Source organism: Urocitellus parryii, chromosome 14 (assembly GCF_045843805.1).
Source record: "Urocitellus parryii isolate mUroPar1 chromosome 14, mUroPar1.hap1, whole genome shotgun sequence".
NCBI classification, from domain to species: domain Eukaryota; kingdom Metazoa; phylum Chordata; class Mammalia; order Rodentia; family Sciuridae; genus Urocitellus; species Urocitellus parryii.
Window position 1 is genome coordinate 66224243 of NC_135544.1, and position 26655 is coordinate 66250897.

General features: G+C 55.5%; 1 protein-coding gene across 1 annotated transcript in view; it reads right to left on the reverse strand.

The window, feature by feature from the left end:
* Positions 1–26655, reverse strand: part of Dlgap2 (DLG associated protein 2) — a 243944-nt gene that overhangs the window by 66549 nt on the left and 150740 nt on the right. Inside the window, exon 5 of the mRNA XM_077792488.1 lies at positions 8244–8455. Coding sequence (XP_077648614.1) covers positions 8244–8455 — 212 coding nt within the window. The remainder of the gene's footprint in view (positions 1–8243; positions 8456–26655) is intronic.

A 26655-nucleotide genomic window follows, 5' to 3' on the forward strand; every position in this document is an offset into this window, starting at 1 on the left:
TGTGCTGGACCATCAGAGACCCTCGGCTGGCATTCCTGGAGGATCGGGGGCACTGGGCAGGGATCACACCTTCCTTCCCCAGGGGAAATGAGAGTGGGGGTTCCCGCCTGCCTCCCTGCCTCCGTTTCCTATTGTGTGTGGTTGTTTTATGTGTTGGTGTGACTGGGCCAAGCACCAGGTGGATGTGCCATGAAAGCATTGTTTAGAAGAGATTGACATTTAAAAGGGTCGACCTTCATAGAGCGGATGGCCCTCTGCAGTGGGACTGGGCCTTGCTGAAACAGTTGATGGCCTCAAGAGGAGAAGGCTGGGCGCCTGGGGAGGAGGGACCGATTCCCGACAGCCTTCCACTGGGGCTGAGTGTCAGCTCCTGGGGGTCTCCCCTGCCCCCTGCCCCTCAGTGCCTGCACACACACCCCCGTTCACCTGTGACCTGGGGAGCCCTGGGCAGCAGCACAGTTCTGTGGGTCCTGCCTGCCAGGGAGCGCGGGGCCACCACGTCTCACAGGCTGACCAAGGCGTCGGCACGCGGAGCTCCCCTCTGCCCACCAGGGAGGGATCCGTGCAGGCTGCTCCAGGCCCCGCTGCACACCACTGGGACCCTCTGTCTCAGGGCCAGTGTCCTGTGTGGACTCGGGGTCCCCTCAGCCACCAGCAGGGACGCCCTCTGCTCTGACCTGGCTCTGGGACAGGGGTCGGCTCCCCAGGACAGTGCCCCAGGGCCACAGCACAGCGGACGGAGGTCTGTGTCCCCGCCACATTCAGGAAGGCAGAGCCGCGGGTCTCTCTCTGCATCTCACCTGCAGCTTCCCCCTTGTGCTATGGATGCCCCGGGAGGCTGAGGCCTCCGCACAGAGACAGTTCTAAACACCACCGTCTCGTTGGAACACTGACGTCAGGCGCAGCATTTCCTCCACTGTGAGCATCTAGCCTCTCTGACCCTTTACTACAAAAGGTAGGGACTGAAACTCCCCAGGACTTCCTGCTTGGCTCGAGGGTTTCATTCAGAACTCACCGTCCCCCAGAACCTACAGGTAGGACGTGTTCTTAACATGTGCTGCCCAATTGCTCAATGAACAGGAATTTAAAAACACTTTCATTCAAATCAAATGGCTATTCTTTAAAAAGCAAATTGATCATTAGAATCTTTCCAGTTTTAAAGCTGAGTGAAGATGTCTTTTATAATTCAAATTAACTGTATTTAGGTTTAGGTTCCTAGCTGATATCCTAACAATCTGTACAGTTCTTTATTAGTTTATTTACATGATAATTTACATACTCAGTCTTCAATACATTCTTCTTTATTGGATAAATTGAAAAATGAACTCATATAATTAGGCATAATGCATTGAAGAGGAAAACGAATTCAGTGGAAGATGCTGTTTTTGCCATTGGAGAGAATGACATATGACATGACCAATTTAGAAAAACTCACGGCTTCTTCCTCGGTTGGGTTTAATTTTACTTGCTTGTGCCCTGCACATTACAGATTTCTCTCCTCTGAGCTATTCTTTTTACTCAGAGCTTTCTCTGAAGGTCAGTCTTCAACAGCTGTTAATGAGTCATTAGCAGAAGGCCTCGCATGGCCTTTTATAGAAGTATTTAACTGGTAGATCTTTCTGCTACTATTATTGTATTTTATTTTTGTACCAGGATTGAACCCCGGGGTGCTTTACCACTAAGCTACATCCTCAGCCCTTTTTACTTATACTTTGAGATGGGGTCTTGCTAGGTTGCTGAGGCTGACCTTGAATTCACCATCCTCCTGCCTCAACCTCCCAGGGTGCTGACATCACAGGCCTGTGTCACAGCATTGGCTGCTACTAAATATATTGAAGTCCATAAAATTAAAGAGTGACTACTGTTTAAGGAACAGTTGCTCTGAATGCTCTTCACTGTACACTATGACATCAGAGCCTTGTCAGGAGTCATAGGATGAGCGGACACAGGCCCCTGGTTCCTGGTGGGACTGCATAGTTAGGTGGGCTGCAGCAGCCCAGAACACAGCAGGCCCCCTGGTGGACAGAGTTGGTAGGTGCATTTTGTAGGTAGGAGTGTCCTCATGAATGAAAAACTGAAACACTGGAAAATCGAGAGCTCACAGAATCGGAAATTAGAAAAAAAAAAACTGAAAAATGATATCTTACTTTTGACTCTAAGCAAAATTTCTACCACAATTAAGGCCTAAAAAGAAAAAGTGGCCAATATTTAGAAGTTTTAAACATAAAAATTCATGAAAGTATTTAAAGAAAAACAAAACAATTAATAGCAACTATATTTTTCCTGGGAAACCTACCTCTTCCTCCTTTAATTCATTCAGGCCTTGAGTCAGAGTGAAAATCAAAATCAAAATTGCAGAATATCTGGAAAATGATTACAAAGATCACATACCAATATGTGTGTGATGTAGCCAAAGATACACTCTTTAGGAACATTCATAGTCTTAAACATTTTGATTACTAAGGAGGCTGAAGAATGAAGCAAAAAACAGATCTAAGGAACTCAAAAGCAGAAATGGGTAATCAGAAAACAGGAAAACAAGAGAAGGTCGTTAAGTCCACCCAAGCTGATTCTGCCATGTGGTCCTCCTCATCCTCTATCCCCTCCCTTGACTGACATTTCCCTTTCTCAAGACAATGCCCAAGACTGACAGGCCACTGCAAAGTCATCATCCCGAGAGGCAGATCAGTAAGGACATTCCCAGGACACACCCCCACAGCAGATGTTCTATAGGTGGATGACTTGGCCCTGCGTTTCTGCGAAGGGACCATGATTCAGAACAAGGCTGAACTGTCTAGAACTGGGGGACCTGTAAGCTGTTCTTAAGGCACGGTTTTCTAAGACAGTGTCCTGTTGGGTTTTCAGAGACAAGCAATGACCAGCCTCAGAGCAGTCCTCCCCTCTCCCCCAGGATAGGGAGGTCAACTATGCATGGATTCAGGGCCCTGATGAACTTCATTCAATTTAAATCGAACCTAGTTTCAAGTGAAAACACTGGAAGTCACTCCCATTCTGGTCAGCTTTTCCTCACTGTGTTGGACATCACAGATTCGGAGGCAGCCATGACTTAGGAGAATTCTCCTACACGTTGCCAAAAGAGGAAGCATTCTAGCAGAAAGCAGGTCCCTCTGCACATTCACACAGAAATGCCTTCCTGCCACACCTGTCCAATAGTGAAAACACAGATCGACAGATCATCGGTGACACGGCACCTCGCACTGACACAGTCAGGAGGCCTGGCGAGGGAGGTCACCGTGAGGGTTGTGCAAGCTGTGGCCCCTGACCTTTGAGCCCTGGTTACATGGCAAGAGCCAATGAACTTTGCTGATGGAACTGGGGGCGATCATGGGCAGACCCTGAGGTAGGAGGAGCAGCCAGGGTCCTACTGTGGGTGCAGTTGCCCAGAAGCAGAGGAGGAAGGCGCAAGAGCCAGAGAAGCAGCACGAGATGGCCAGCAGAGGTCTGCAGAGACAGAGGGACCCGAGCCTCTCCAGCTGGCCTCCAACATGAAGTCAGGGACCATCAGCCAAGAGTGGCTTCTAGGAACCGAGAGCTGACCTCAGCTGACCATCTGCAAGGACACGAGGACCTCGATCCTACAACTGCCACAGACCGAGTCCCTACCCAGAGTCCAGAGTCACGGAGCCATGGACACCTGGGTGTCAGCCAGCAAGACCCTGCCAGGCTCAGCACCGGGACTTCTGAGGAAAGGCCTTTCTCTGAGCTGCTGAGCGTGGGCTTTGCAGGTTGCGGCAGAACAGTACGGGACAGGGGGAGAAAGAGCAGACCGAGCGGCACGCACAGCCCGGTCCCGTCCTGCCGGAAATGCGTGTTCTCCTGTGCATGGGAACATGCCAGGGCCGTGTGGGCCGTCGCTGGGGTGCTCCTGGACAGGGGAGGCAAGAGGCAGGTGACATCTACTTCATGCAGTGACCTGGGTGTCAGGTTTACCATGAGGGTGACCAGTCTCACCATCTAAATGACAAGTCTAAGGACGCATCGGCTTCATTGGCTGTTGGTCTGTGAAGCTGGCTACGCACTGCAGAGGCACCCCGGCTGGAGAGGGAACTGGGGTGCCAGGTTCCCAGGCACACATGGGGGGCTCTCACCATGGAGGAGCTCCCCAAGAGGCGCCTCTAGTTGGCTCCTGCTGGGTTAAAAAAAGATGACCTGTTTGGCAGGTCATGGGTCTTCGGGGTGCAGTTACAGACCAGGGTTGGGCAGTCAGTGGCCGTGCCTGCTGCCGTCCAGCTGCGGCCCTCACTTTGTTCACTGGCCAGCAAAGACCCAGCTCTACGAGCCTCCTTCCACTGTGGTGCTCTGGAGAGAACCAGGGCTTCACATCCTCACAGTGCTGCACCACTGAGCCACACTGCCAGTCTCTGCTTGGTTTTCTGCTTCATTTTTGATGAGACCATAAGAAAGTCAAAACGAGAGGACTACCACTAGAGGGACTAGAGTCCATGTGCATAGAAACAAACTGGAGAATCCGGAGAAAAGCTGAGCTCCCTGGAGAAGCCACCCGAGTCCAGGCAGAGGGTGGGCCAGAGGCTTGGAGCACCGGAGGCAGGAGCGCAGACAGGTCCTGTGGTGTGGCCTGTGGACATGGCCTCCGGAGCAGGCCAGGCGCCCGCGGAGAGGCTGGGCAGGCTGCAGCAGCCTCCCACAGAGCCTGGTACTGACAGTCGTCCAACTGGAACCACAGACTGGGGAGCCGCCACCCACAGGGGCCGGGAACCCAAGGAGGAAGCCTCCCCCGGGAGCATATGGCTCCCCTGAGCTGAAGCTGCACACGCAGGGCGCCACGCTCCACAGGCCGACCCTGGCCTGGCTGGACCTCCCCCAGGCGGGAGGGCGCTGCCCTCTGCTCCCCCGACCTCTCTGGCTCTGAGCGATCCTTTCCAGGTGTCCTCAGGCTGATTGACAATGACCCGACGCAGAGTCACCAGATGTGGGTCTCATTCATCACTCGGCGTGTGTGGAGCTCACGCAGGACGTGGGGCAGAGGGTGCAGTGTGGGGACACAGAAGGGGTGCAGACCCCTGGGAGAGCAGAGCCTGTGGCGGGCAAGCAGGAAAACAGGGGACCCAGATCAGGGGAGGCTGGGGAGGGAGGTGGTGATCCCGGGCTGCCGCTGGGGAAGAGCGAGGCTCACAGAGGCTGCATTCAGGTGCTGTGAGATGTTGGGGGAGGCTGGAGTGCAGACTGGAGCCTGGGGGACATGAGGGACGAAATGCCCAGTTGTCAGAAGTCACAGAGTGAAGAGCTGGCCTGGGCAGCAGGGCCCTCAGGCTGTGGCGGGGAGAGAGCAGGGTGGAGGTGGAGACGCCTATGTTTGGAGGCAGGTGGCTGCAGGTGCCTGGCGAGAGGCTCAGTGGTCGGCAGGAAGCCTGCAGAGCCTGGGTGGAGATGGAGACCCTGATGTGATGTCCACGTCAGCCACTCCCCAGGTCTCCAGGGCTCCCTCTGCTGCAGTCACCCAGTTCACAAAGACCCTCTGTCCTGCTTCTGGGGAAAGCCCTCCTGGTGCAGGGAGTGAGGCAGGTGCACGTGGGAAGGTCTGAGCTCCAGGGGTGCTCTCAGCAGCGTCACTTCTTACAGGCTGTGTCACCTCACCTGGCCCAGGGCCCAGGCAGGAGCAGCACTGGGAGTACCCATGCCTTCCTGTGGCTCCTCCAACCGAGGGAGGAGTCGGAGGCTGGAGGCTCCCCGTCCCTGGAGGGTGCCCACCCAGGACTCTGATTACCCTGCTCTCTGTGCGGTTCCCAGCCCTGCCATCTCCTTTCTGCAGAGCCCAGGAATTCTGGGGAGTGTGAAAGGTCCAGTAGTTTCCAGCCAACCCAGGGTGGGCGCGCTTCCTTCCTGTGGGTCCAGGGCCTGCGGTGCTCCTCTGTCTCCTGCTCAGAGGGCGGCTGGAGCATTTCTGCAGCACAGCAGGAAACCAACCTTCCTTCCTTCCTTCCTTCCTTCCTTCCTTCCTTCCTTCCTTCCTTCCTTCCTTCCTTCCTTCCTTCCTTGTCTTTACTCATGTTCATTAATGAAGACACCTTCTCGAGGTCCACAATCTGACAAGGCTTTTCTCTGACCCGAGTCCTGCCGTCTGGCTGCGGCCATCTGTCCTGAAGACCGGTCCAACTCTAGGTGCAACCCAGTGTGTCTGCTGTTTCCTTGAAGGCTTGCTCTGCCCTTCATTTCTGGCACTTTGAATGTGATGTGTGTCAATGTGGGGTTTTAAATTTTGTGTTTTGCTCCTCGCATTCATCTTTCTTGAGATGGTGATTGTAAGTTTTGTTGTTTTTGGAAATTGTTGGCTGCCAGGTTTCGGGTGTCTGTCTGTCCTCTCTTCCCTCCTGGGATCCAGTCGTCTGAGTTGGACACTTGGTGCTTCCCCACAGCTCTTGGGTCAGTATTTCTGCTTCTTACCTCCCCATGGTTTCTCTTTGAGCCAGTTTGGTGATTCGTGCACCCCCCCTCAGGTGTGCCAACTCCTTCCTGGACCGCTGGGTGGCAAGGGCTGGCGGACCCAGCACGGCTCCGTTGCTGGTCCACGGTTTCTCTTGTTTTTCTGCTCTTCCAGCTTTCGTCTCTGCCGTCCCATCGCTGTGCGCTGTTTGTGAGCACCGCGAGGCAGACAACAGGGTGCGGGTCACAGCAGCCCGTGAGTCTGGTTCTGCACAGCCGAGGGTGGGCAGTTCTCAGTGGTCACTTGGCACAGTGCCCAGAGGCCAGCCTCTGAGAGTGGGTCAGCCATGGAGGTTCCCATGACGAGGTTCAGAGCTGGAAGGCAGCGAAAGGCCCAGGCTTCGCCATCCCTGCAACCTGGTGCCGGGGACAGAGCAGTGTGTGCACCACCCGAGGCCCCTCAAGCCAGAGGCGACCAGACAAGATGTAAGCTGGTCTCTCAGGGCAGCAAGGCCCTCCTGACCTCCAGCTGGCCTCTCCTCTGCCTCTGATCTGTGGCAGGTGCTGGGAGTCACCTGGGCCATGAGAGGGGAACAAGGCCTCTGTTACCATGTGGACGGCTCCGCCTGGGCAGACTGTGTGGATCGGGTCCTGCAGGGAAGTCCTCTGGCGTAGAAGCAGGGACAGCAATCAAGGTCTTGTGGGGCCCAGTTATTTCTAACTATATTTAAAATTCGAGTTGAGAATTACCAATGTTGCTTAAACAGTGTTTGACTATAAAATAAATTCTAGAATAAAGACGGCTTATGTAGTTTATAGGAGAGTGTAAGAGTCATCTGGTGATTGCTACACCTGGCCTTGCTGTGGTTGTGAGCACTCTCGTTTGCACTAATGGCTCCTCAGAGGCCCTGTGCAGAGGCCCATGGGGACAGTGTGCCCGGGATCTGTCCTCCAAGACATGGGGGTGCTCCTGTGGGAGTACCTGGGCTGCAGGGTGTCTGCAGAAGAGGTTCAGAGACCCACCTCCTGGAAACTCTTATTTTTCATTCTGCAAACTAACGTTCATGGGTTATTGGATTTACTGGAGCCGATCATGGCTATGAGCACCAGGCCTGGAGTCGGGAGGAGGGGACATGCAGGGACACCTTGGTCTGGAACCTCCCTGCCTCACTTGGAGGGTTCTGTAAGCAACACTGCGAAGCCCTGACAAGGGGCCGTGCCTGTGGCTTTCCAGTCACGTGGGAGAGGGGCAGCTGTGGAGGGGAGCCTGGTGACACCACCAGTCCTGAGTGCCTGCCTGTGAGCCGGGAGGTAGGCTGGGTGCCCTCCGGGGAGTGACCGTGTCTTTCACACTCCGTGTGCATGGAGGATCGCCCGAAGAGCTGAATTTGTCAACAGTGCATCTTTGGGCAGAGGCACAAAGCACATGGCACTACGTGTTTAAAGTTAGGTCACCTCCTCTCTCCCACGAGCAGTGCCACCCGGAAGTGCACCCTGAAGTTGCAGTGAGCACAGGCCTTCCTTCTGGGACCCGTCACAGCTCCACACACCACCTCAGACACACCATCCCTCCCCAGGGGGATCAGCTGAAGGATCCGGAAGACACCATGCATCTACCAGCTTTAAAGATCAGACACAGAAGTCGCCCGAGCACATTCCCCTGGTAACTGCATAACAAGCGACCACAGACCGGTCACTTCTAAACAGAGGACTGGGGCACCAAGGCTTGGCTGGAACATTTTCAACTCAAGCTGAAGCTGACGACGCTAGCCCACACCTAGGGAGCTGTGGAGAGGAGCTCAGACACGGCGCGTGTCCGGAGGAGGCACAGCCTTTCTTACGTTTGGTGGTCTCCCAGCGGTCTCTGTCCGAGGGACTTCAGCAGGGGCTCTGGTCGCAGGGCCACTGTCGGGGACGTTTTGGGGCTGGAGTCCGACTCTCCGCTGTCCTCGTCTCCCATGGCTTTGATGTAGCTGCCGCTCCTCATCCTGCGGCAGGGGATCTCCTCCGCCTTGCCGCTGGTGGGGTAGCCTCCCCACTCGTCCTGAGGCACCTAGGAGGAAGCAGAGACAGACGCGCACGTCAGGCGTGGCGTGTGCAGCCGGGCGCGGGGGCAGCACCTTCGCTGCCGCAGCTCTTGAAGACAGGGCGGCGGGCGGCCAGTTACCACGGCGGGTAGATGCACAGAGACAGAAGCTGCTCTGCACCGTCGCCCAGCCCCGGGAGGATATTAATAGGAAAGGACTGGTTTTCCTCCCATTATAAAACAGAGATAAACACGACGGGGAAAGCGAGAAAATGTTAGGAAAGCAGACGCCACAAAAAAACCACGGCTAACATTCAGATATATTTCCTTCTGGTGCAAAAGGAAATCGAAACTTGAGAAAACTGAAAATAGAAGAAGTGAAAGAGTGAAAGGAGGAGGAGAAAATCCTGTATTGTTGTCAATTTCCCCTGAGATGCAGCTACAGGAGGGGAGGCTCAGCTAGGAGTCAAGTGACATCATCTATGCAAAATCCTCGCACCCACAGCACCCACCCACTCACCTCCTCCAGCAGGGGCTGCGGGGGCCGCACCATGGGCACAGCGGGCCCTTGGAGAAGCCCCAGCCAGGCCTCCCACTGTTCCCTGGCTTGAGAGCAGGCCAGGGAGCCGCATCCACCCTCCACACCGCGGACTTGGAAGAGGGTCTCCACGTAGACGGAAGGTCCTGGGTGAGCGGGTACTTCCAGCGTGACAGCCGGGTCCCAGCAGCTCAGGCCTGGCTCTGTCCAGGGCTCAGGGGTTTGATGAGGACTCTGCGGCCAGGTCCATGCTGACAGCCAAGACACAGATGCTGCAGCAGCTCTACCTCCAGGGCCTGCCCAGTGCGTCCTCCGCTGGGGGAGAGCCGTGGAGGGGAGAGCAAGGAGGCCCCAGCCTGGACTTCAGAGCTGGTGGTTCTCCCTGTGAACGTGCGGATTCTGAGGTCCTGACCAGGGTCCTGGGCCTCGCAGCCCACTGCAGCCCAGGTGCGCTGGTCTGGCGCCCCCAGGAGGCGCAGTGGGGTGGCGGCCGAGGCAGTCCTCTGGGCTGGAGGTGCCTGGTGTTTGTCCCCTAGATAACATGCTGTGTGCTGCCAGCAGATGGTGTCCCCCGGGGCATAGCTGGGAGAGGAGCCCAGGGACAGAGGGAAGAGGGCCCCTTGCCTTCGGATGCCTTCTGCACCTGCAGCCCCGCTAGGCGGGGACTCTGCTTGCCACTTGCTGTGGAAGGGCACAGCACAATCCCCTCTGAAGAGTGGCACAGGTGGGTGGTTCCCATCTGTGGCTTTCGTTTCTCCAAACAGCATTCCCGAGTGGGCCCAGGAACACTGGGGCTCACAGCGACTCTGGAACAGCGTGTGGCATTGGCTGACCCCGACACGGCACTGAGGAGGGGGCTCGGCAGAGTGGACACATGCAAACTCCTGCTCTGCCCGACTGGCACAGGGCAAGCCACCATGGGCCTGCTGGCTCAGTCCCCACCGAGCTAGCTGGTTCCAAACTCTTCCTGACCTGGGCTTCCACAGAGGGGTGACGGGAACACAGACCACGCTGGAAGGGCATGGGGAAATGAGTGACCTGGCCTCAAAACAAACGGTGAGCAGGTCCCACTGCAGAGCCGCTGATGTCACAGGCAGAGTAACACCACAGCCTGTGACACCCAGGACATCTATCCAGCAAGAAGTCAGCAATGGAGAAAAGGTGTGTCCATGTGCCCTGCAGAGCCCTGGTCTCCCGAGATGCTGCCTCTCGACAGCGGCGTGCCTTGCACTGGAAGAAGGATGAGTGGTGAGTGACCATCCACCGGTCATGTCACTCCTGGGCATGGACGCTTACCAAAGTCAGCCTTCAGTCGTCACAGACGCAGAGCCAGGGGAGATGGAGGCACGGGAACAGCCAGTCCATACCTTCTCATGCCAGGGAGGGGACAGGGCAGTGCGAATCTGTGGCATTTATCAGAGGATGCGACTGCTCACGGGGCACCCCGGGACAGGGAGGCTCAGTGCCAGGCAGCACCAGTCAGTCACTAGTTAGGATCAAGGAGAAACAGTGGCAACACCGCATTCTAGGGGATGGCCAGCGATACTTATCAGAACCATTCAACGGAGACTGTTCGATGTCCAGATGATGTCACAGAAGAGTATCTGCTATGGAAAGGTGCTTGTGGTGAGGTGTCTTGGTCCATTGTCTGTGGCTATAACCAAGTGGCAGAGGCTACAGAGGCGAGGTAGTTTATAAAGAATAGAAGGGCCCTGGGTTCTTGGTGCTAGAGGCTGGCAGGAGCGTGACGCCAGCGTCTGCTGACAGGGGGCGGGAGGGAGGGCTTCGCATGACCTCATGAGTCCTGACCAGCCCAGGGCCACCTCCAGATGCCACCATGTGGCTGGGGACACATTTGGACCCGGGAAGGGGGGCTAGGTGTGTAGAGTTCTCAAAGCGGACGGCCTGCGTGTGCTGGGCAGATGGGGAGGGGCAGGCAGGAGTGTCTCTGGGGAAGGGGCTGGCGGGTCTCAGTTACTTTTCTTTCTACTTATATTTTCTAGATTTTTAAATGAGTCATATATTACTTTTGTGATTAAAAAAAAAAAGAACCACCCTTATTCTCAATTTAAGAAAAGTCATGGTCCTCAGAGACGTCACATCTCGGTGGAGGAGGTGCTCATAAAACCAGGGCGTCAGGTGTGCCCAGGGCCCCAGGGCCCGTGGGGGCACCAGGTCAAGGGGCCTCTGTCGGGGGTGGCAGGGAGGCCATGCCCTGCAGACCCCACGCGAATGTCCCAGGAGGCCGTGGCAGGAAGGGGACAGGTGGGAGACAGCAAGGAAGAGGTTCACTCGCAGGTTCGTGGGGTTCCTTATGAATCAAGACTGTTCCATAAGCTTCCTTAGAAAACTTGTGAATGGAACCCCCATTTGACCCAGCTGTCCCACTCCTCGGTCCACACCCACAGGAGTTAAAATCACCTACCACAGGGACACAGCCACATCAGTGTTCATAGCAGCACGATTCACCATAGCTAAACTGTGGAGCCGACCTAGGTGCCCTTCAACAAATGAGTGGATAAAGAAAATGTGGCATTTATACACAATGGAATATTACTCAGCATTAAAAGAGGACAGAATTATGGCTGGAAGGAATTAGAGAATATCATGCTAAGTGAAGTTAGCCAATCCCCCCAAACCAAGGCCAAATATTTTCTCTGATAAGTGGAGGCTGACCTACAATTTGGGGGGTGGGGGTGTGGGAAGAATGGAGGAACTCTGCATTGGGCAAAGGGGAGGGTCAGGAGGAGAGGGGGTCTGGGGGCAGGAAAGATGGTGGAATGAGATGGACATCATGGCCCTAGGGACATGTATGACTGCACAAATGGAGGGATGCTATATCGGGTACGACCAGAGAATTGAAACATTGTGCTCTATTTGTGTATGATGAATTGAAATGCATCCTGCTGTCATGTATCACTAAGTAGAACAAATAAAAAAAGGTTTCCATAAAAAACAAGGTAACAATTCTCCACCAGCCTGCAAATTAACTCACAAAATGAGGCCAGCTTGTGTGTGTCTGTGTCTGATTTAAGACACCGACTTCACAGCCTTTGACAGAAAAACTTCAATACAGAAAAGTAACCAGAGTCAGTTTCTGGGTACAAATTCCAGAACCAAATACCAACCCGAGGCACCCATCTCACCAGGTGAGAGCCTGCAGCCAGATGCAGGCAGCTCCAGGGCTCTCCCAGCTCCCGTGAGCAAGGGACACTTCCTCCCCAGGCCCCTTCCAGCTCTGCAGGCCCAGCTGCAGAACTGGGTTCCACTCCCAAGGCACCCGAAGGGGGCATCTCTGAGGATCGACATCATGCACGTTGAGGGGTGTTGGTGCTTCTTCCTTTCAAGAGGCAAGGCCCAGGCCTAGGGGCCAGATCTACGGTGGCGTTCTGTTGCAGGAGTGAGACCGAGGAAGCTGCGTCCCCCTCCGGAGATGTCCTCGGTCCTCGACAGTTCATGTGTGTGTGTGTGTATGCACACGTGTGCGTGTCACATGCATTTCAAGGACACTAGCCACTGGGGACCTGACTGAGAGCCACGCAGCTGGGCTCCCACACTCCAGATTTTCACAGCAAATGGCAACAGCCTGAGTGGCGCCCTCCGGAGCAGGTGTCCACTCCAGGGTCCCTCGGGGTGGCTTGGTCCCCACAGGACTTGGGGAGATTTCCGGTCTGCAGGCGTGCAGCCGGGCTGGTTTTCGGGAAGCCTGAAGTGTTTAGTGAGGGCGATCAGACGCACGTCCAGAGAGCTTCGGGTGAGTTTCCCATCTGCCGTTCCCTGAGCCTCGAGCCTGTTTTGTGGGAAAACTCAGGCTCTTTGTTTTGTGTTTTGCAGCCTAAATAAAAAATGATTTTTTTCCCAGGAACATAACCACCATGTAAATCAAGAGAAGAGAGAGCATGGCTTCGCTGGCGCTTTACCAGGAACCGTTCACTCTTTCCACCAACCCCACAGGCTTGGCAGGGCCCTCATGATGCCCTCAGGTCTGATCTGCAGCTCTGCGGCTACTGAGGTTCCTCGCCCAGCAGCAGGTGCCCGAACCCTGCATCTGTGCAGACCACGTGGCACTCTGACATTTTTATATGAAGATGGGTTTAGTTAGGAGTTACTTTCTGACCTGGGGATGTCCTTCCACGGCAGAGCACCTGCCTAATATGCTTAAGGCCCCAGCATCAAAAATTAAATTACATTAAATTAAAAAGTTCCACTCCTCTATTTTTACATCACGTTGGAGCTCAGACCATATTCGTGCTTTTCCTAAACAGTGCGTGTGCAGGTTGGCTCCACGTGGCTGCAGTTCAGGACGGTCGGGGACGGGTGCCTGTTTGCTGTGAAGGCACATCAGGCTGACAAGCGAGAGAGCCATTGTCAGTAGGGAAGCTGCGTGACCAGGACACGAGCCCTCACAGAGGCAGAGCCTGGGGACTGCAGCCAGGGACTCCGCTGGGCTGGAGGACCCCATTGCTGGCCGTGGGCAGGTCTCCCAGCTAGGCCGGGCAGGCTCAGAGAAGGGGGGCAGCTGCAGGCAGTGGGCAGAGTACGGCTGGGCATCAGGAAGGGAGGGAGGGCCCCCTGAGGCGCCTTCCGAGCTGGAGGCCATCCCTGGGGGCAGTCCCAGACTTGTCCATTCACCTCCACCTGCAGTGCCTGAGCTTCCTCAGGTACCCTGGGCCCAGGGGCGCCGAGTGTCCTGGGAGACGGCCACGGCGTCCTGCTAGGCCCGGCTTGGGCTTCCGGACTTTGTCAGCTTCTCTTGGCTGAGTCCTGCCCTGGCTGCTCGGGCTCTGTCTCTCCTCTCCCTCTCCTGGGTCTCTCTCGCCCTCACCGTCTGACCCTACGTCTCTCTTGGTTCCTGTCTTTATTTCTCGAGTCTCTCCTGAGGCACCACAATGCTGACGTGAGCCGGCGGTCCCCAGAGCAGGGATTCAGAATGCTCTTCTGACTCGGAGCGGGAAATGCAGCTGAGCGCAGGGCCAGCGGCTCCAGGGAGAGGAAGACTTTCAGCTCCACCGACTCAGCCCTGAGCAGCCTGGGGTCAGCCTGGTGAGAGGCAGAGCAGAGGGACTCTGTGGGAGGCAGAGGAGAGAGGGACGGCCGGGCTTCAGGCTGCTCTGCACGGAGCGGAGGGCTGGGACGCCCTGCCTGCCGGAGGACGCAGCGCCAAGGCTCTGTGTGCGTCCAGCTGGTTGCCAGGCTCACTGTGTGTTTGCTCTGAGTTCAGCCGACATGTCCACTGGAGAACCCAGCTGCTTGCAGGGTACAGTGCTGTGTGCAGCCTGTCCTCCTCCGGGAGCCCCATGGACCTGTGTGCTCACCATGCTGGCCCTGGAGGGATGGCCCCTTGCTGGGCTGGTCAGTTCCCAGGCAAAGTGCACAACTAGGCTGCAATCTTGCCATCCACAGACACCCCCACCACAGCAGGGTGACAGCCACCGCCTCCCCGTGGGGTCCACACAGGATCCCTGACAGCAGCCCCAGTGGCCAAGGGACAGTGCCTGCGACCCAGAGCCTGCTGTTATTGGAGCAGCCAACCTGAGTCGGCCGGCTTCCTTGCTGTGGAAACCGCAGTGAGGGCTCCTGCCCAGTACCCCTTGTTCCTCTCCTCCTGTGGCCCTGGTGCTGCCCCGAGGGGCCCTTCATGGTGCCTCCTCTTACGGGGAGGCATCTCTGGGCCTGTTGGCCTCCACACTGGAATCCCGTGGGCCAGCCTTCCAGCACACCTGGGTTCCCGAGTGCCCTGCTCTCACGGTCCTTTCTGCTCTCCTCACCCCAACGCTGAGCTAGGAAAGGGCTCCCTGCAGCTGGTAAATGAGGAGTGACCACACCTAAGTTCTGGGACACCCAACAGCCAGAGTTGTGGCCGGAGGCTCAGGAAGCAGAAGCCTGCCCTCCCCGGTGCGGCACATTTGGAGTGCACAGGCAGGTGGAGGCTTTCCACCCAGGACCATGACCGAAGGCTCATGCGTCTCACTCTTCTGCCTCCAAAAGCCCAGGGAGTGTTCAGATCTCTGGAGTCGAAAGTGGCTTACAGGCTGCCACGATCTCCCTGAACACGTGGAGTCCTGGGGGCCAGGGCCAGGCCTGCTCACCCTCCCCTGGTGCATGCAGAGGATCTTTATTGAGTCTGTTGGACCTTCGCCAGATGGAGAGGTGACACAGTGACAAGGGTGTGATTTGTGCTTTCTGTAAGCCATATCTTGTTTACTGAGCTCATCAACAAAGACCAATCAGACATGCTCCCTGGAGTGACCCCACGCCCACTCAGCCCTATCCCCACGGCGGCATGAACGTGCTGTTCACTGCCCCCACATGACCACATGGCCCACAGGAATGGATTCCCCTCCCATCACCACAGGCCAGCGCCATCCAAGGCTGAGGAAGCTCTGCAGAGACCATCCTACTGTGTCCACTGGAGCAAAGCTCACGAGCACACTGGATTGACACCCTAGGACACCTCCAGGAGACACTACCTTCTGTGACAGCCACCTACGAAACAGCAGAGAACAGATCTGCCAGACAGCAGATACCAAGAAGGGGACCCGCGAGCATGGAAAAGTCAGGTAAGATGATGGCTCCAAGGACCACAGTGACCGTCCAAGAGGACCACAGTGACCGTCCAAAGAGGACCACAGTGACCGTCCATAGAGGACCACAGTGATCGACCAAAAGAGGATCACAGTGACCATCCAAAAGAGGACCACAGTGACTGACCAGAAGAAAACCACAGTGACCGTCCATAGAGGACCACAGTAACCGTCCAGAAGAGGACCACAGTGACCGTTCAAAAGATGACCACAGTGACCATCCAAAAGAGGACCACAGTGACCGTCCAAAGACGACCACAGTGACTGTCCAGAAGAGGATCACAGTGACCGTCCAAAAGAGGACCACAGTGACTGTCCAAAGACAAACACAGTGACTGACCAGAAGAAAACCAAAGTGACTGTCCAAAGACGACCACAGTGACCGAACAGAAGAAAACCACAGTGACCGTCCAGAAGAGGACTTAGGGAATGGAACAAATGGATTGCCTGAAAAAAATTTTAAAAAATGATTCTAAGGAAATGCAGCAACATACAAAGGAATACAGACAGTAATTCAAAGAAGTTAAAGAACGATTCATGATCTAAATGAGGTATTATGCAAAGATACATAGATAATTTAAAAAGAACCAAACAGGAATCTTGGAGCTAAAAAACTCAATAAATGAAATACAAATGCAGTTGAGAGCCTTAACAACAGACCATATGAAGCAGAAATAAGAATTTCTGAAGAAGAAGAAAGGTGTTTTGAAATAATCCAGGCAGACAGAATAACTAACTAGATAAATAAATAAATAGCTAAAAAATATAAATAAATAAATAAATAAATAAAATAAAGAGAGTCCACAATACTGTCATGAAGTAAATGAACATTTAAATTATAGGATGAGATGAGGAAAAAGGCATAAAATACATATTTAGCAAGATAATAGCTGAAAATCTCCCAAATTTGGGACAAGACGCACACATTCAGATCCAGATGTCTGACAGAACACAAGGAAATTTTGACCACCCCAACCCCCAATAAAGTTTCTGATGAGTTGCTGAACAAACTGCTAAATAAAAAGACAAAGAGACAGTTCTAAGAACAGAAAGAAAAAAAGCACCAATCTGGTTAAGAAAACCACCATGACACTAACAGCAGATATCTTCACAGGAACTTTAAAGAATAGGTGAGGATGGGGTGAAATATTAAACATACTGAAAAGAAAATATAGGCCAACCACAAACCCTGCATCCAGCAGAGAGGGTCTTCAGAAGTGAAAAAGAAAAAAGTCTTTCCAACTAAGCAAAACGGGAAATCAACCCCTGATGGAAAATGTACAACAGGACCCACTTCTACAAGTGCAAGGACCAGATGATCATGCTCACAGTGAGAAAGTGGAAATCCACTGAAAGAGCAAAAAAACAGAGGAGCACAATTAACTACATCAACGGAGAAACCACCAACTACATATGTAAAAGAGCAAAGGGCAGGAATAAAGGATGGAGAAAACAAGAGGAGAGAGGAGGATCTCACACACCAACCAGGAGACAGGAGGAAGACCCCACACACCAAACAGGAGACAGGAGGAAGGTCCCACACTCCAACCAGGAGACAGGAGGAAGACAACACACACCAACCAGGAGACAGGAGGAAGACCTCACACTCCAACCAGGAGACAGGAGGAAGACAACACACACCAACCAGGAGACAGGAGGAAGGCCTCACACTCCAACCAGGAGACAGGAGGAAGACCTCACACACCAACCAGGAGACAGGAGGAAGGCCTCACACTCCAACCAGGAGACAGGAGGAAGACCTCACACTCCAACCAGGAGACAGGGAGGAAGACCTCACACTCCAACCAGGAGACAGGAGGAAGGCCCCACACTCCAACCAGGAGACAGGAGGAAGGTCCCACACTCCAACCAGGAGACAGGAGGAAGACCTCACACTCCAACCAGGAGACAGGAGGAAGGCCCCACACTCCAACCAGGAGACAGGAGGAAGGCCTCACACTCCAACCAGGAGACAGGAGGAAGGCCCCACACTCCAACCAGGAGACAGGAGGAAGGCCCCACACTCCAACCAGGAGACAGGAGGAAGGCCTCACACTCCAACCAGGAGACAGGAGGAAGGATCCACACTCCAACCAGGAGAGAGGAGGAAGGCCTCACACTCCAACCAGGAGACAGGAGGAAGGTCCCACACTCCAACCAGGAGACAGGAGGAAGGTCCCACACTCCAACCAGGAGACAGGAGGAAGGCCTCACACTCCAACCAGGAGACAGGAGGAAGGCCTCACACTCCAACCAGGAGACAGGAGGAAGACCTCACACTCCAACCAGGAGACAGGAGGAAGGTCCCACACTCCAACCAGGAGACAGGAGGAAGGCCTCACACTCCAACCAGGAGACAGGAGGAAGACCTCACACACCAAACAGCAGACAGGAGGAAGGCCTCACACTCCAACCAGGAGACAGGAGGAAGGCCTCACACTCCAACCAGGAGACAGGAGGAAGGCCTCACACACCAACCAGAGACAGGAGGAAGACCCCACACTCCAACCAGGAGACAGGAGGAAGGCCTCACACTCCAACCAGGAGGACAGGAGGAAGGCCTCACACTCCAACCAGGAGACAGGAGGAAGACCTCACACTCCAACCAGGAGACAGGAGGAAGACCTCACACACCAAACAGGAGACAGGAGGAAGGCCTCACACTCCAACCAGGAGACAGGAGGAAGACCCCACACTCCAACCAGGAGACAGGAGGAAGGCCTCACACTCCAACCAGGAGACAGGAGGAAGACCTCACACTCCAACCAGGAGACAGGAGGAAGGTCCCACACTCCAACCAGGAGACAGGAGGAAGACCCCACACACCAAACAGGAGACAGGAGGAAGGCCTCACACTCCAACCAGGAGACAGGAGGAAGACCTCATACTCCAACCAGGAGACAGGAGGAAGACCTCACACTCCAACCAGGAGACAGGAGGAAGGTCCCACACTCCAACCAGGAGACAGGAGGAAGACCTCACACTCCAACCAGGAGACAGGAGGAGTCTCACACTCCAACCAGGAGACAGGAGGAAGACCCCACACTCCAACCAGGAGACAGGAGGAAGACCCCACACACCAACCAGGAGACAGGAGGAAGGTCCCACACTCCAACCAGGAGACAGGAGGAAGACCTCACACTCCAACCAGGAGACAGGAGGAAGGTCCCACACTCCAACCAGGAGACAGGAGGAAGGCCTCACACTCCAACCAGGAGACAGGAGGAAGGTCCCACACTCCAACCAGGAGACAGGAGGGAAGGCCTCACACTCCAACCAGGAGACAGGAGGAAGGCCTCACACTCCAACCAGGAGACAGGAGGAAGACCTCACACTCCAACCAGGAGACAGGAGGAAGGTCCCACACTCCAACCAGGAGACAGGAGGAAGGCCTCACACTCCAACCAGGAGACAGGAGGAAGACCTCACACACCAAACAGCAGACAGGAGGAAGGCCTCACACTCCAACCAGGAGACAGGAGGAAGGCCTCACACTCCAACCAGGAGACAGGAGGAAGGCCTCACACACCAACCAGGAGACAGGAGGAAGACCCCACACTCCAACCAGGAGACAGGAGGAAGGCCTCACACTCCAACCAGGAGACAGGAGGAAGGCCTCACACTCCAACCAGGAGACAGGAGGAAGACCTCACACTCCAACCAGGAGACAGGAGGAAGACCTCACACACCAAACAGGAGACAGGAGGAAGGCCTCACACTCCAACCAGGAGACAGGAGGAAGACCCCACACTCCAACCAGGAGACAGGAGGAAGGCCTCACACTCCAACCAGGAGACAGGAGGAAGACCTCACACTCCAACCAGGAGACAGGAGGAAGGTCCCACACTCCAACCAGGAGACAGGAGGAAGACCCCACACACCAAACAGGAGACAGGAGGAAGGCTCACACTCCAACCAGGAGACAGGAGGAAGACCTCATACTCCAACCAGGAGACAGGAGGAAGACCTCACACTCCAACCAGGAGACAGGAGGAAGGTCCCACACTCCAACCAGGAGACAGGAGGAAGACCTCACACTCCAACCAGGAGACAGGAGGAGTCCTCACACTCCAACCAGGAGACAGGAGGAAGACCCCACACTCCAACCAGGAGACAGGAGGAAGACCCCACACACCAACCAGGAGACAGGAGGAAGGTCCCACACTCCAACCAGGAGACAGGAGGAAGACCTCACACTCCAACCAGGAGACAGGAGGAAGGTCCCACACTCCAACCAGGAGACAGGAGGAAGGCCTCACACTCCAACCAGGAGACAGGAGGAAGACCTCACACACCAAACAGGAGACAGGAGGAAGCCTCACACTCCAACCAGGAGACAGGAGGAAGGCCCTCACACTCCAACCAGGAGACAGGAGGAAGGTCCCACACTCCAACCAGGAGACAGGAGGAAGGCCTCACACTCCAACCAGGAGACAGGAGGAAGGACCTCACACACCAAACAGGAGACAGGAGGAAGGCCTCACACTCCAACCAGGAGACAGGAGGAAGGCCTCACACTCCAACCAGGAGACAGGAGGAAGGCCTCACACTCCAACCAGGAGACAGGAGGAAGGCCTCACACTCCAACCAGGAGACAGGAGGAAGACCTCACACACCAACCAGGAGACAGGAGGAAGACCCCACACTCCAACCAGGAGACAGGAGGAAGGCCCCACACTCCAACCAGGAGACAGGAGGAAGACCCCACACTCCAACCAGGAGACGGGAGGAAGACCCCACACACCAACCAGGAGACAGGAGGAAGACCTCACACTCCAACCAGGAGACAGGAGGAAGGTCCCACACTCCAACCAGGAGACAGGAGGAAGGCCTCACACTCCAACCAGGAGACAGGAGGAAGGCCTCACACTCCAACCAGGAGACAGGAGGAAGGCCTCACACACCAAACAGGAGACAGGAGGAAGACCCCACACACCAAACAGGAGACAGGAGGAAGGTCTCACACTCCAACCAGGAGACAGGAGGAAGGTCCCACACTCCAACCAGGAGACAGGAGGAAGACCCCACACTCCAACCAGGAGACAGGGAGGAAGGTCCCACACTCCAACCAGGAGACAGGAGGAAGACCTCACACTCCAACCAGGAGACAGGAGGAAGGCCCCACACTCCAACCAGGAGACAGGAGGAAGACCTCATACTCCAAACCAGGAGACAGGAGGAAGGCCTCACACTCCAACCAGGAGACAGGAGGAAGACCCCACACTCCAACCAGGAGACAGGAGGAAGGCCCCACACTCCAACCAGGAGACAGGAGGAAGACCTCACACTCCAACCAGGAGACAGGGAGGAAGGTCCTCACACACCAACCAGGAGACAGGAGGAAGACCCCACACTCCAACCAGGAGACAGGAGGAAGGCCTCACACTCCAACCAGGAGACAGGAGGAAGGTCCCACACTCCAACCAGGAGACAGGAGGAAGACCCCACACACCAAACAGGAGACAGGAGGAAGGCCTCACACTCCAACCAGGAGACAGGAGGAAGGCCTCACACTCCAACCAGGAGACAGGAGGAAGACCTCACACTCCAACCAGGAGACAGGAGGAAGGTCCCACACTCCAACCAGGAGACAGGAGGAAGGCCTCACACTCCAACCAGGAGACAGGAGGAAGACCTCACACACCAAACAGGGAGACAGGAGGAAGGCCTCACACTCCAACCAGGAGACAGGAGGAAGGCCTCACACTCCAACCAGGAGACAGGAGGGAAGGCCTCACACACCAACCAGGAGACAGGAGGAAGACCCCACACTCCAACCAGGAGACAGGAGGAAGGCCTCACACTCCAACCAGGAGACAGGAGGAAGGCCTCACACTCCAACCAGGAGACAGGAGGAAGGCCTCACACTCCAACCAGGAGACAGGAGGAAGACCTCACACTCCAACCAGGAGACAGGAGGAAGGTCCCACACTCCAACCAGGAGACAGGAGGAAGGCCTCACACTCCAACCAGGAGACAGGAGGAAGGCCTCACACTCCAACCAGGAGACAGGAGCACACTCCAACCAGGAGACAGGAGGAAGACCTCACACTCCAACCAGGAGACAGGAGGAAGGTCCCACACTCCAACCAGGAGACAGGAGGAAGGCCTCACACTCCAACCAGGAGACAGGAGGAAGGCCTCACACTCCAACCAGGAGACAGGAGGAAGGCCTCACACACCAAACAGGAGACAGGAGGAAGACCCCACACACCAAACAGGAGACAGGAGGAAGGTCTCACACTCCAACCAGGAGACAGGAGGAAGGTCCCACACTCCAACCAGGAGACAGGAGGAAGACCCCACACTCCAACCAGGAGACAGGAGGAAGGTCCCACACTCCAACCAGGAGACAGGAGGAAGACCTCACACTCCAACCAGGAGACAGGAGGAAGGCCCCACACTCCAACCAGGAGACAGGAGGAAGACCTCATACTCCAACCAGGAGACAGGAGGAAGGCCTCACACTCCAACCAGGAGACAGGAGGAAGACCCACACTCCAACCAGGAGACAGGAGGAAGGCCTCACACACCAAACAGGAGACAGGAGGAAGGCCCCACACTCCAACCAGGAGACAGGAGGAAGACCCCACACTCCAACCAGGAGACAGGAGGAAGACCCCACACTCCAACCAGGAGACAGGAGGAAGACCTCACACACCAAACAGGAGACAGGAGGAAGGCCTCACACTCCAACCAGGAGACAGGAGGAAGGCCTCACACTCCAACCAGGAGACAGGAGGAAGGTCCCACACTCCAACCAGGAGACAGGAGGAAGACCCCACACTCCAACCAGGAGACAGGAGGAAGGCCTCACACTCCAACCAGGAGACAGGAGGAAGACCCCACACTCCAACCAGGAGACAGGAGGAAGACCCCACACTCCAACCAGGAGACAGGAGGAAGACCCCACACACCAACCAGGAGACAGGAGGAAGGATCCACACTCCAACCAGGGGACAGGAGGAAGACCTCACACTCCAACCAGGAGACAGGAGGAAGGCCTCACACTCCAACCAGGAGACAGGAGGAAGGATCCACACTCCAACCAGGAGACAGGAGGAAGGCCTCACACTCCAACCAAGAGACAGGAGGAAGACCCCACACTCCAACCAGGAGACAGGAGGAAGGTCCCACACTCCAACCAGGAGACAGGAGGAAGACAACACACACCAACCAGGAGACAGGAGGAAGGCCTCACACTCCAACCAGGAGACAGGAGGAAGACCCCACACTCCAACCAGGAGACAGGAGGAAGACCCCACACTCCAACCAGGAGACAGGAGGAAGACCCCACACTCCAACCAGGAGACAGGAGGAAGGCCTCACACTCCAACCAGGAGACAGGAGGAAGGTCCCACACTCCAACCAGGAGACAGGAGGAAGACCTCACACTCCAACCAGGAGACAGGAGGAAGACCCCACACACCAACCAGGAGATAGGAGGAAGACCCCACACTCCAACCAGGAGACAGGAGGAAGACCTCACACTCCAACCAGGAGACAGGAGGAAGACCTCACACTCCAACCAGGAGACAGGAGGAAGGTCCCACACTCCAACCAGGAGACAGGAGGAAGGCCTCACACTCCAACCAGGAGACAGGAGGAAGGCCCCACACTCCAACCAGGAGACAGGAGGAAGGCCCCACACTCCAACCAGGAGCCAGGAGGAAGGCCCCACACTCCAACCAGGAGACAGGAGGAAGGCCTCACACTCCAACCAGGAGACAGGAGGAAGACCCCACACTCCAACCAGGAGACAGGAGGAAGACCTCACACTCCAACCAGGAGACAGGAGGAAGACCTCACACTCCAACCAGGAGACAGGAGGAAGGCCCCACACTCCAACCAGGAGACAGGAGGAAGACCTCACACTCCAACCAGGAGACAGGAGGAAGGCCCCGCACTCCAACCAGGAGACAGGAGGAAGGCCCCACACTCCAACCAGGAGACAGGAGGAAGACCCCACACACCAACCAGGAGACAGGAGGAAGACCCCACACTCCAACCAGGAGACAGGAGGAAGGCCCCACACTCCAACCAGGAGACAGGAGGAAGGCCCACACTCCAACCAGGAGACAGGAGGAAGACCTCACACTCCAACCAGGAGACAGGAGGAAGTCCTCACACTCCAACCAGGAGACAGGAGGAAGACCCCACACTCCAACCAGGAGACAGGAGGAAGACCCCACACTCCAACCAGGAGAGAGGAGGAAGGCCCCACACTCCAACCAGGAGACAGGAGGAAGACCTCACACTCCAACCAGGAGACAGGAGGAAGGATCCACACTCCAATCAGGAGACAGGAGGAAGGTCTCACACTCCAACCAGGAGACAGGAGGAAGACCCCACACTCCAACCAGGAGACAGGAGGAAGACCCACACTCCAACCAGGAGACAGGAGGAAGACCCCACACTCCAACCAGGAGAGAGGAGGAAGGCCCCACACTCCAACCAGGAGACAGGAGGAAGACCTCACACTCCAACCAGGAGACAGGAGGAAGGATCCACACTCCAACCATGAAGACAGGAAGAAGACTGTATACACCAACCAGGATACAGGAGGAAGACCCCACAAACACAATGGACACTCCAAATGCCCCAATTTTAGGATTCTGACTGGTGAGATGGACAAAATCAAAACCCATGGGTCAATGGTCCACTGCCTGCAGAACCACTGTGGTCAAGAAGCACAGAGCCTGACAGTGAAGGGTGGTGGAGAGCCTCCAGGGAACGAAACCAGCCGTGAGCGGGGCAGCCCTACACGTGCCCCATCGAGTCAGGTTGAAAGTTATTCAAGGAGATGAAGTCAGAGGGTCATAATCCAGGAGTCCACCAACAGGGCACAGGCTGGTTCTATATATACCTGTGCCAGTGCCAGAGCACCCACCTTCATAAGACCAATGTGGCCATTTCTAAAGGGAGAGCTCCAGTGTGGGGTAGCTGAGGACCCACAACCCCTCACACAGCCACAGAGACCGTGCAGACAGAAAGCCACAGGGCACGTGGGGTTCCACCACACTGTGGCCCAGGGTCCCGACAGACACTTGCAGGAACTTTCAGCCAACAACTGTGGCAACTACACTTCTCGCCTCCCTGTGGCACGCCCCCCAGAGCAGAGCTCCTGCGAGGCCCAAGTCTCCACAAATACAAACAAGTCAGAGCCATTCCTTCCCTGACCACAGCAGCGTAAAAGCACAGACCAACAATTAAAAAGTGGAGGACTTCACGTGTAGAGCCTGATAACGCAGCTCAGGCCCCCAGGAAAACAAGGCTCCCCAATCTGCCGTCCTGGAGGAAGAGAAATAAGGAAGAGCAGAGCGGAAATGAAGACCTGGACGAAACACAAGGTTGATGACAAGAACACTGGTTTTTCCAAAAAAATGAAAAAAATTAACAAACGTCGTTATCAGGCTGTTTTTCTTAAGCGAGGGGGGGGGTGAGAGAGAGAGAGAGAGAGAGAGAGAGAGAGAGAGAGAGAGAGAGAGAGAGAGAGAGAATTTCAATATTTATTTTTAAGTTTTCAACGGACACAACATCTTTGTTTGGTATGTGGTGCTGAGGATTGAACCTGGGCCGCACGCATGCCAGGTGAGCACCCTACGGCTTGAGCCACATCCCCAGGCCCCACACTGGTTTTAATAAATGAAATACAAGGGGAAAAAGAACACATCACAGCTGGTACCACGGAACACAAGGGAGCACTGGGGACACATCACAGCTGGTACCACGGAACACAAGGGAGCACGGGAGACACACGACAGCTGGTACCACAGAAAAAAGGGAGCACAGGGGACACACGACAGCTGGTACCACAGAAAAAAAGTGAGCACAGGGGACACATCACAGCTGGTACCACGGAACACAAGGGAACACGGGGGACATATCACAGCTGGTACCACGGAACACAAGGGAACACGGGGACACATCACAGCTGGTACCACGGAACACAAGGGAACACGGGGGACATATCACAGCTGGTACCACGGAACACAAGGGAACACGGGGGACATATCACAGCTGGTACCACGGAACACAAGGGAACACGGGGGACACATCACAGCTGGATCCATGGAACACAAGGGAACACAGGGGACACATCACAGCTGGTACCACAGAACACAAGGGAACACGGGGGACACATCAAAGCTGGTACCACGGAACACAAGGGAACACGGGGGACATATCACAGCTGGTACCACGGAACACAAGGGAACACGGGGGACACATCACAGCTGGATCCATGGAACACAAGGGAACACGGGGGACACATCACAGCTGGTACCACAGAACACAAGGGAACACGGGGGACATATCACAGCTGGTACCACGGAACACAAGGGAACACGGGGGACATATCACAGCTGGATCCATGGAACACAAGGGAACACAGGGGACACATCACAGCTGGTACCACGGAACACAAGGGAACACGGGGGACATATCACAGCTGGTACCACGGAACACAAGGGAACACGGGGGACACATCACAGCTGGATCCATGGAACACAAGGGAACACAGGGGACACATCACAGCTGGTACCACAGAACACAAGGGAACACGGGGGACACATCAAAGCTGGTACCACGGAACACAAGGGAGCACTGGGGACACATCACAGCTGGTACCACGGAACACAAGGGAACATGGGGGACACATCACAGCTGGTACCAGGGAACACAAGGGAGCACTGGGGACACATCACAGCTGGTACCACGGAACACAAGGGAACACGGGGGACATATCACAGGTGGCACCACGGAACACAAGGGAGCACTGGGGACACATCACAGCTGGTACCAGGGAACACAAGGGAGCACTGGGGACACATCACAGCTGGTACCACGGAACACAAGGGAACACGGGGGACATATCACAGCTGGTACCACGGAACACAAGGGAACACGGGGGACACATCACAGCTGGATCCATGGAACACAAGGGAACACAGGGGACACATCACAGCTGGTACCACAGAACACAAGGGAACACGGGGGACACATCACAGCTGGTACCACGGAACACAAGAAAGAACTGGGGACACATCACAGCTGGTACCACGGAACACAAGGGAACACGGGGGACACATCACAGCTGGTACCAC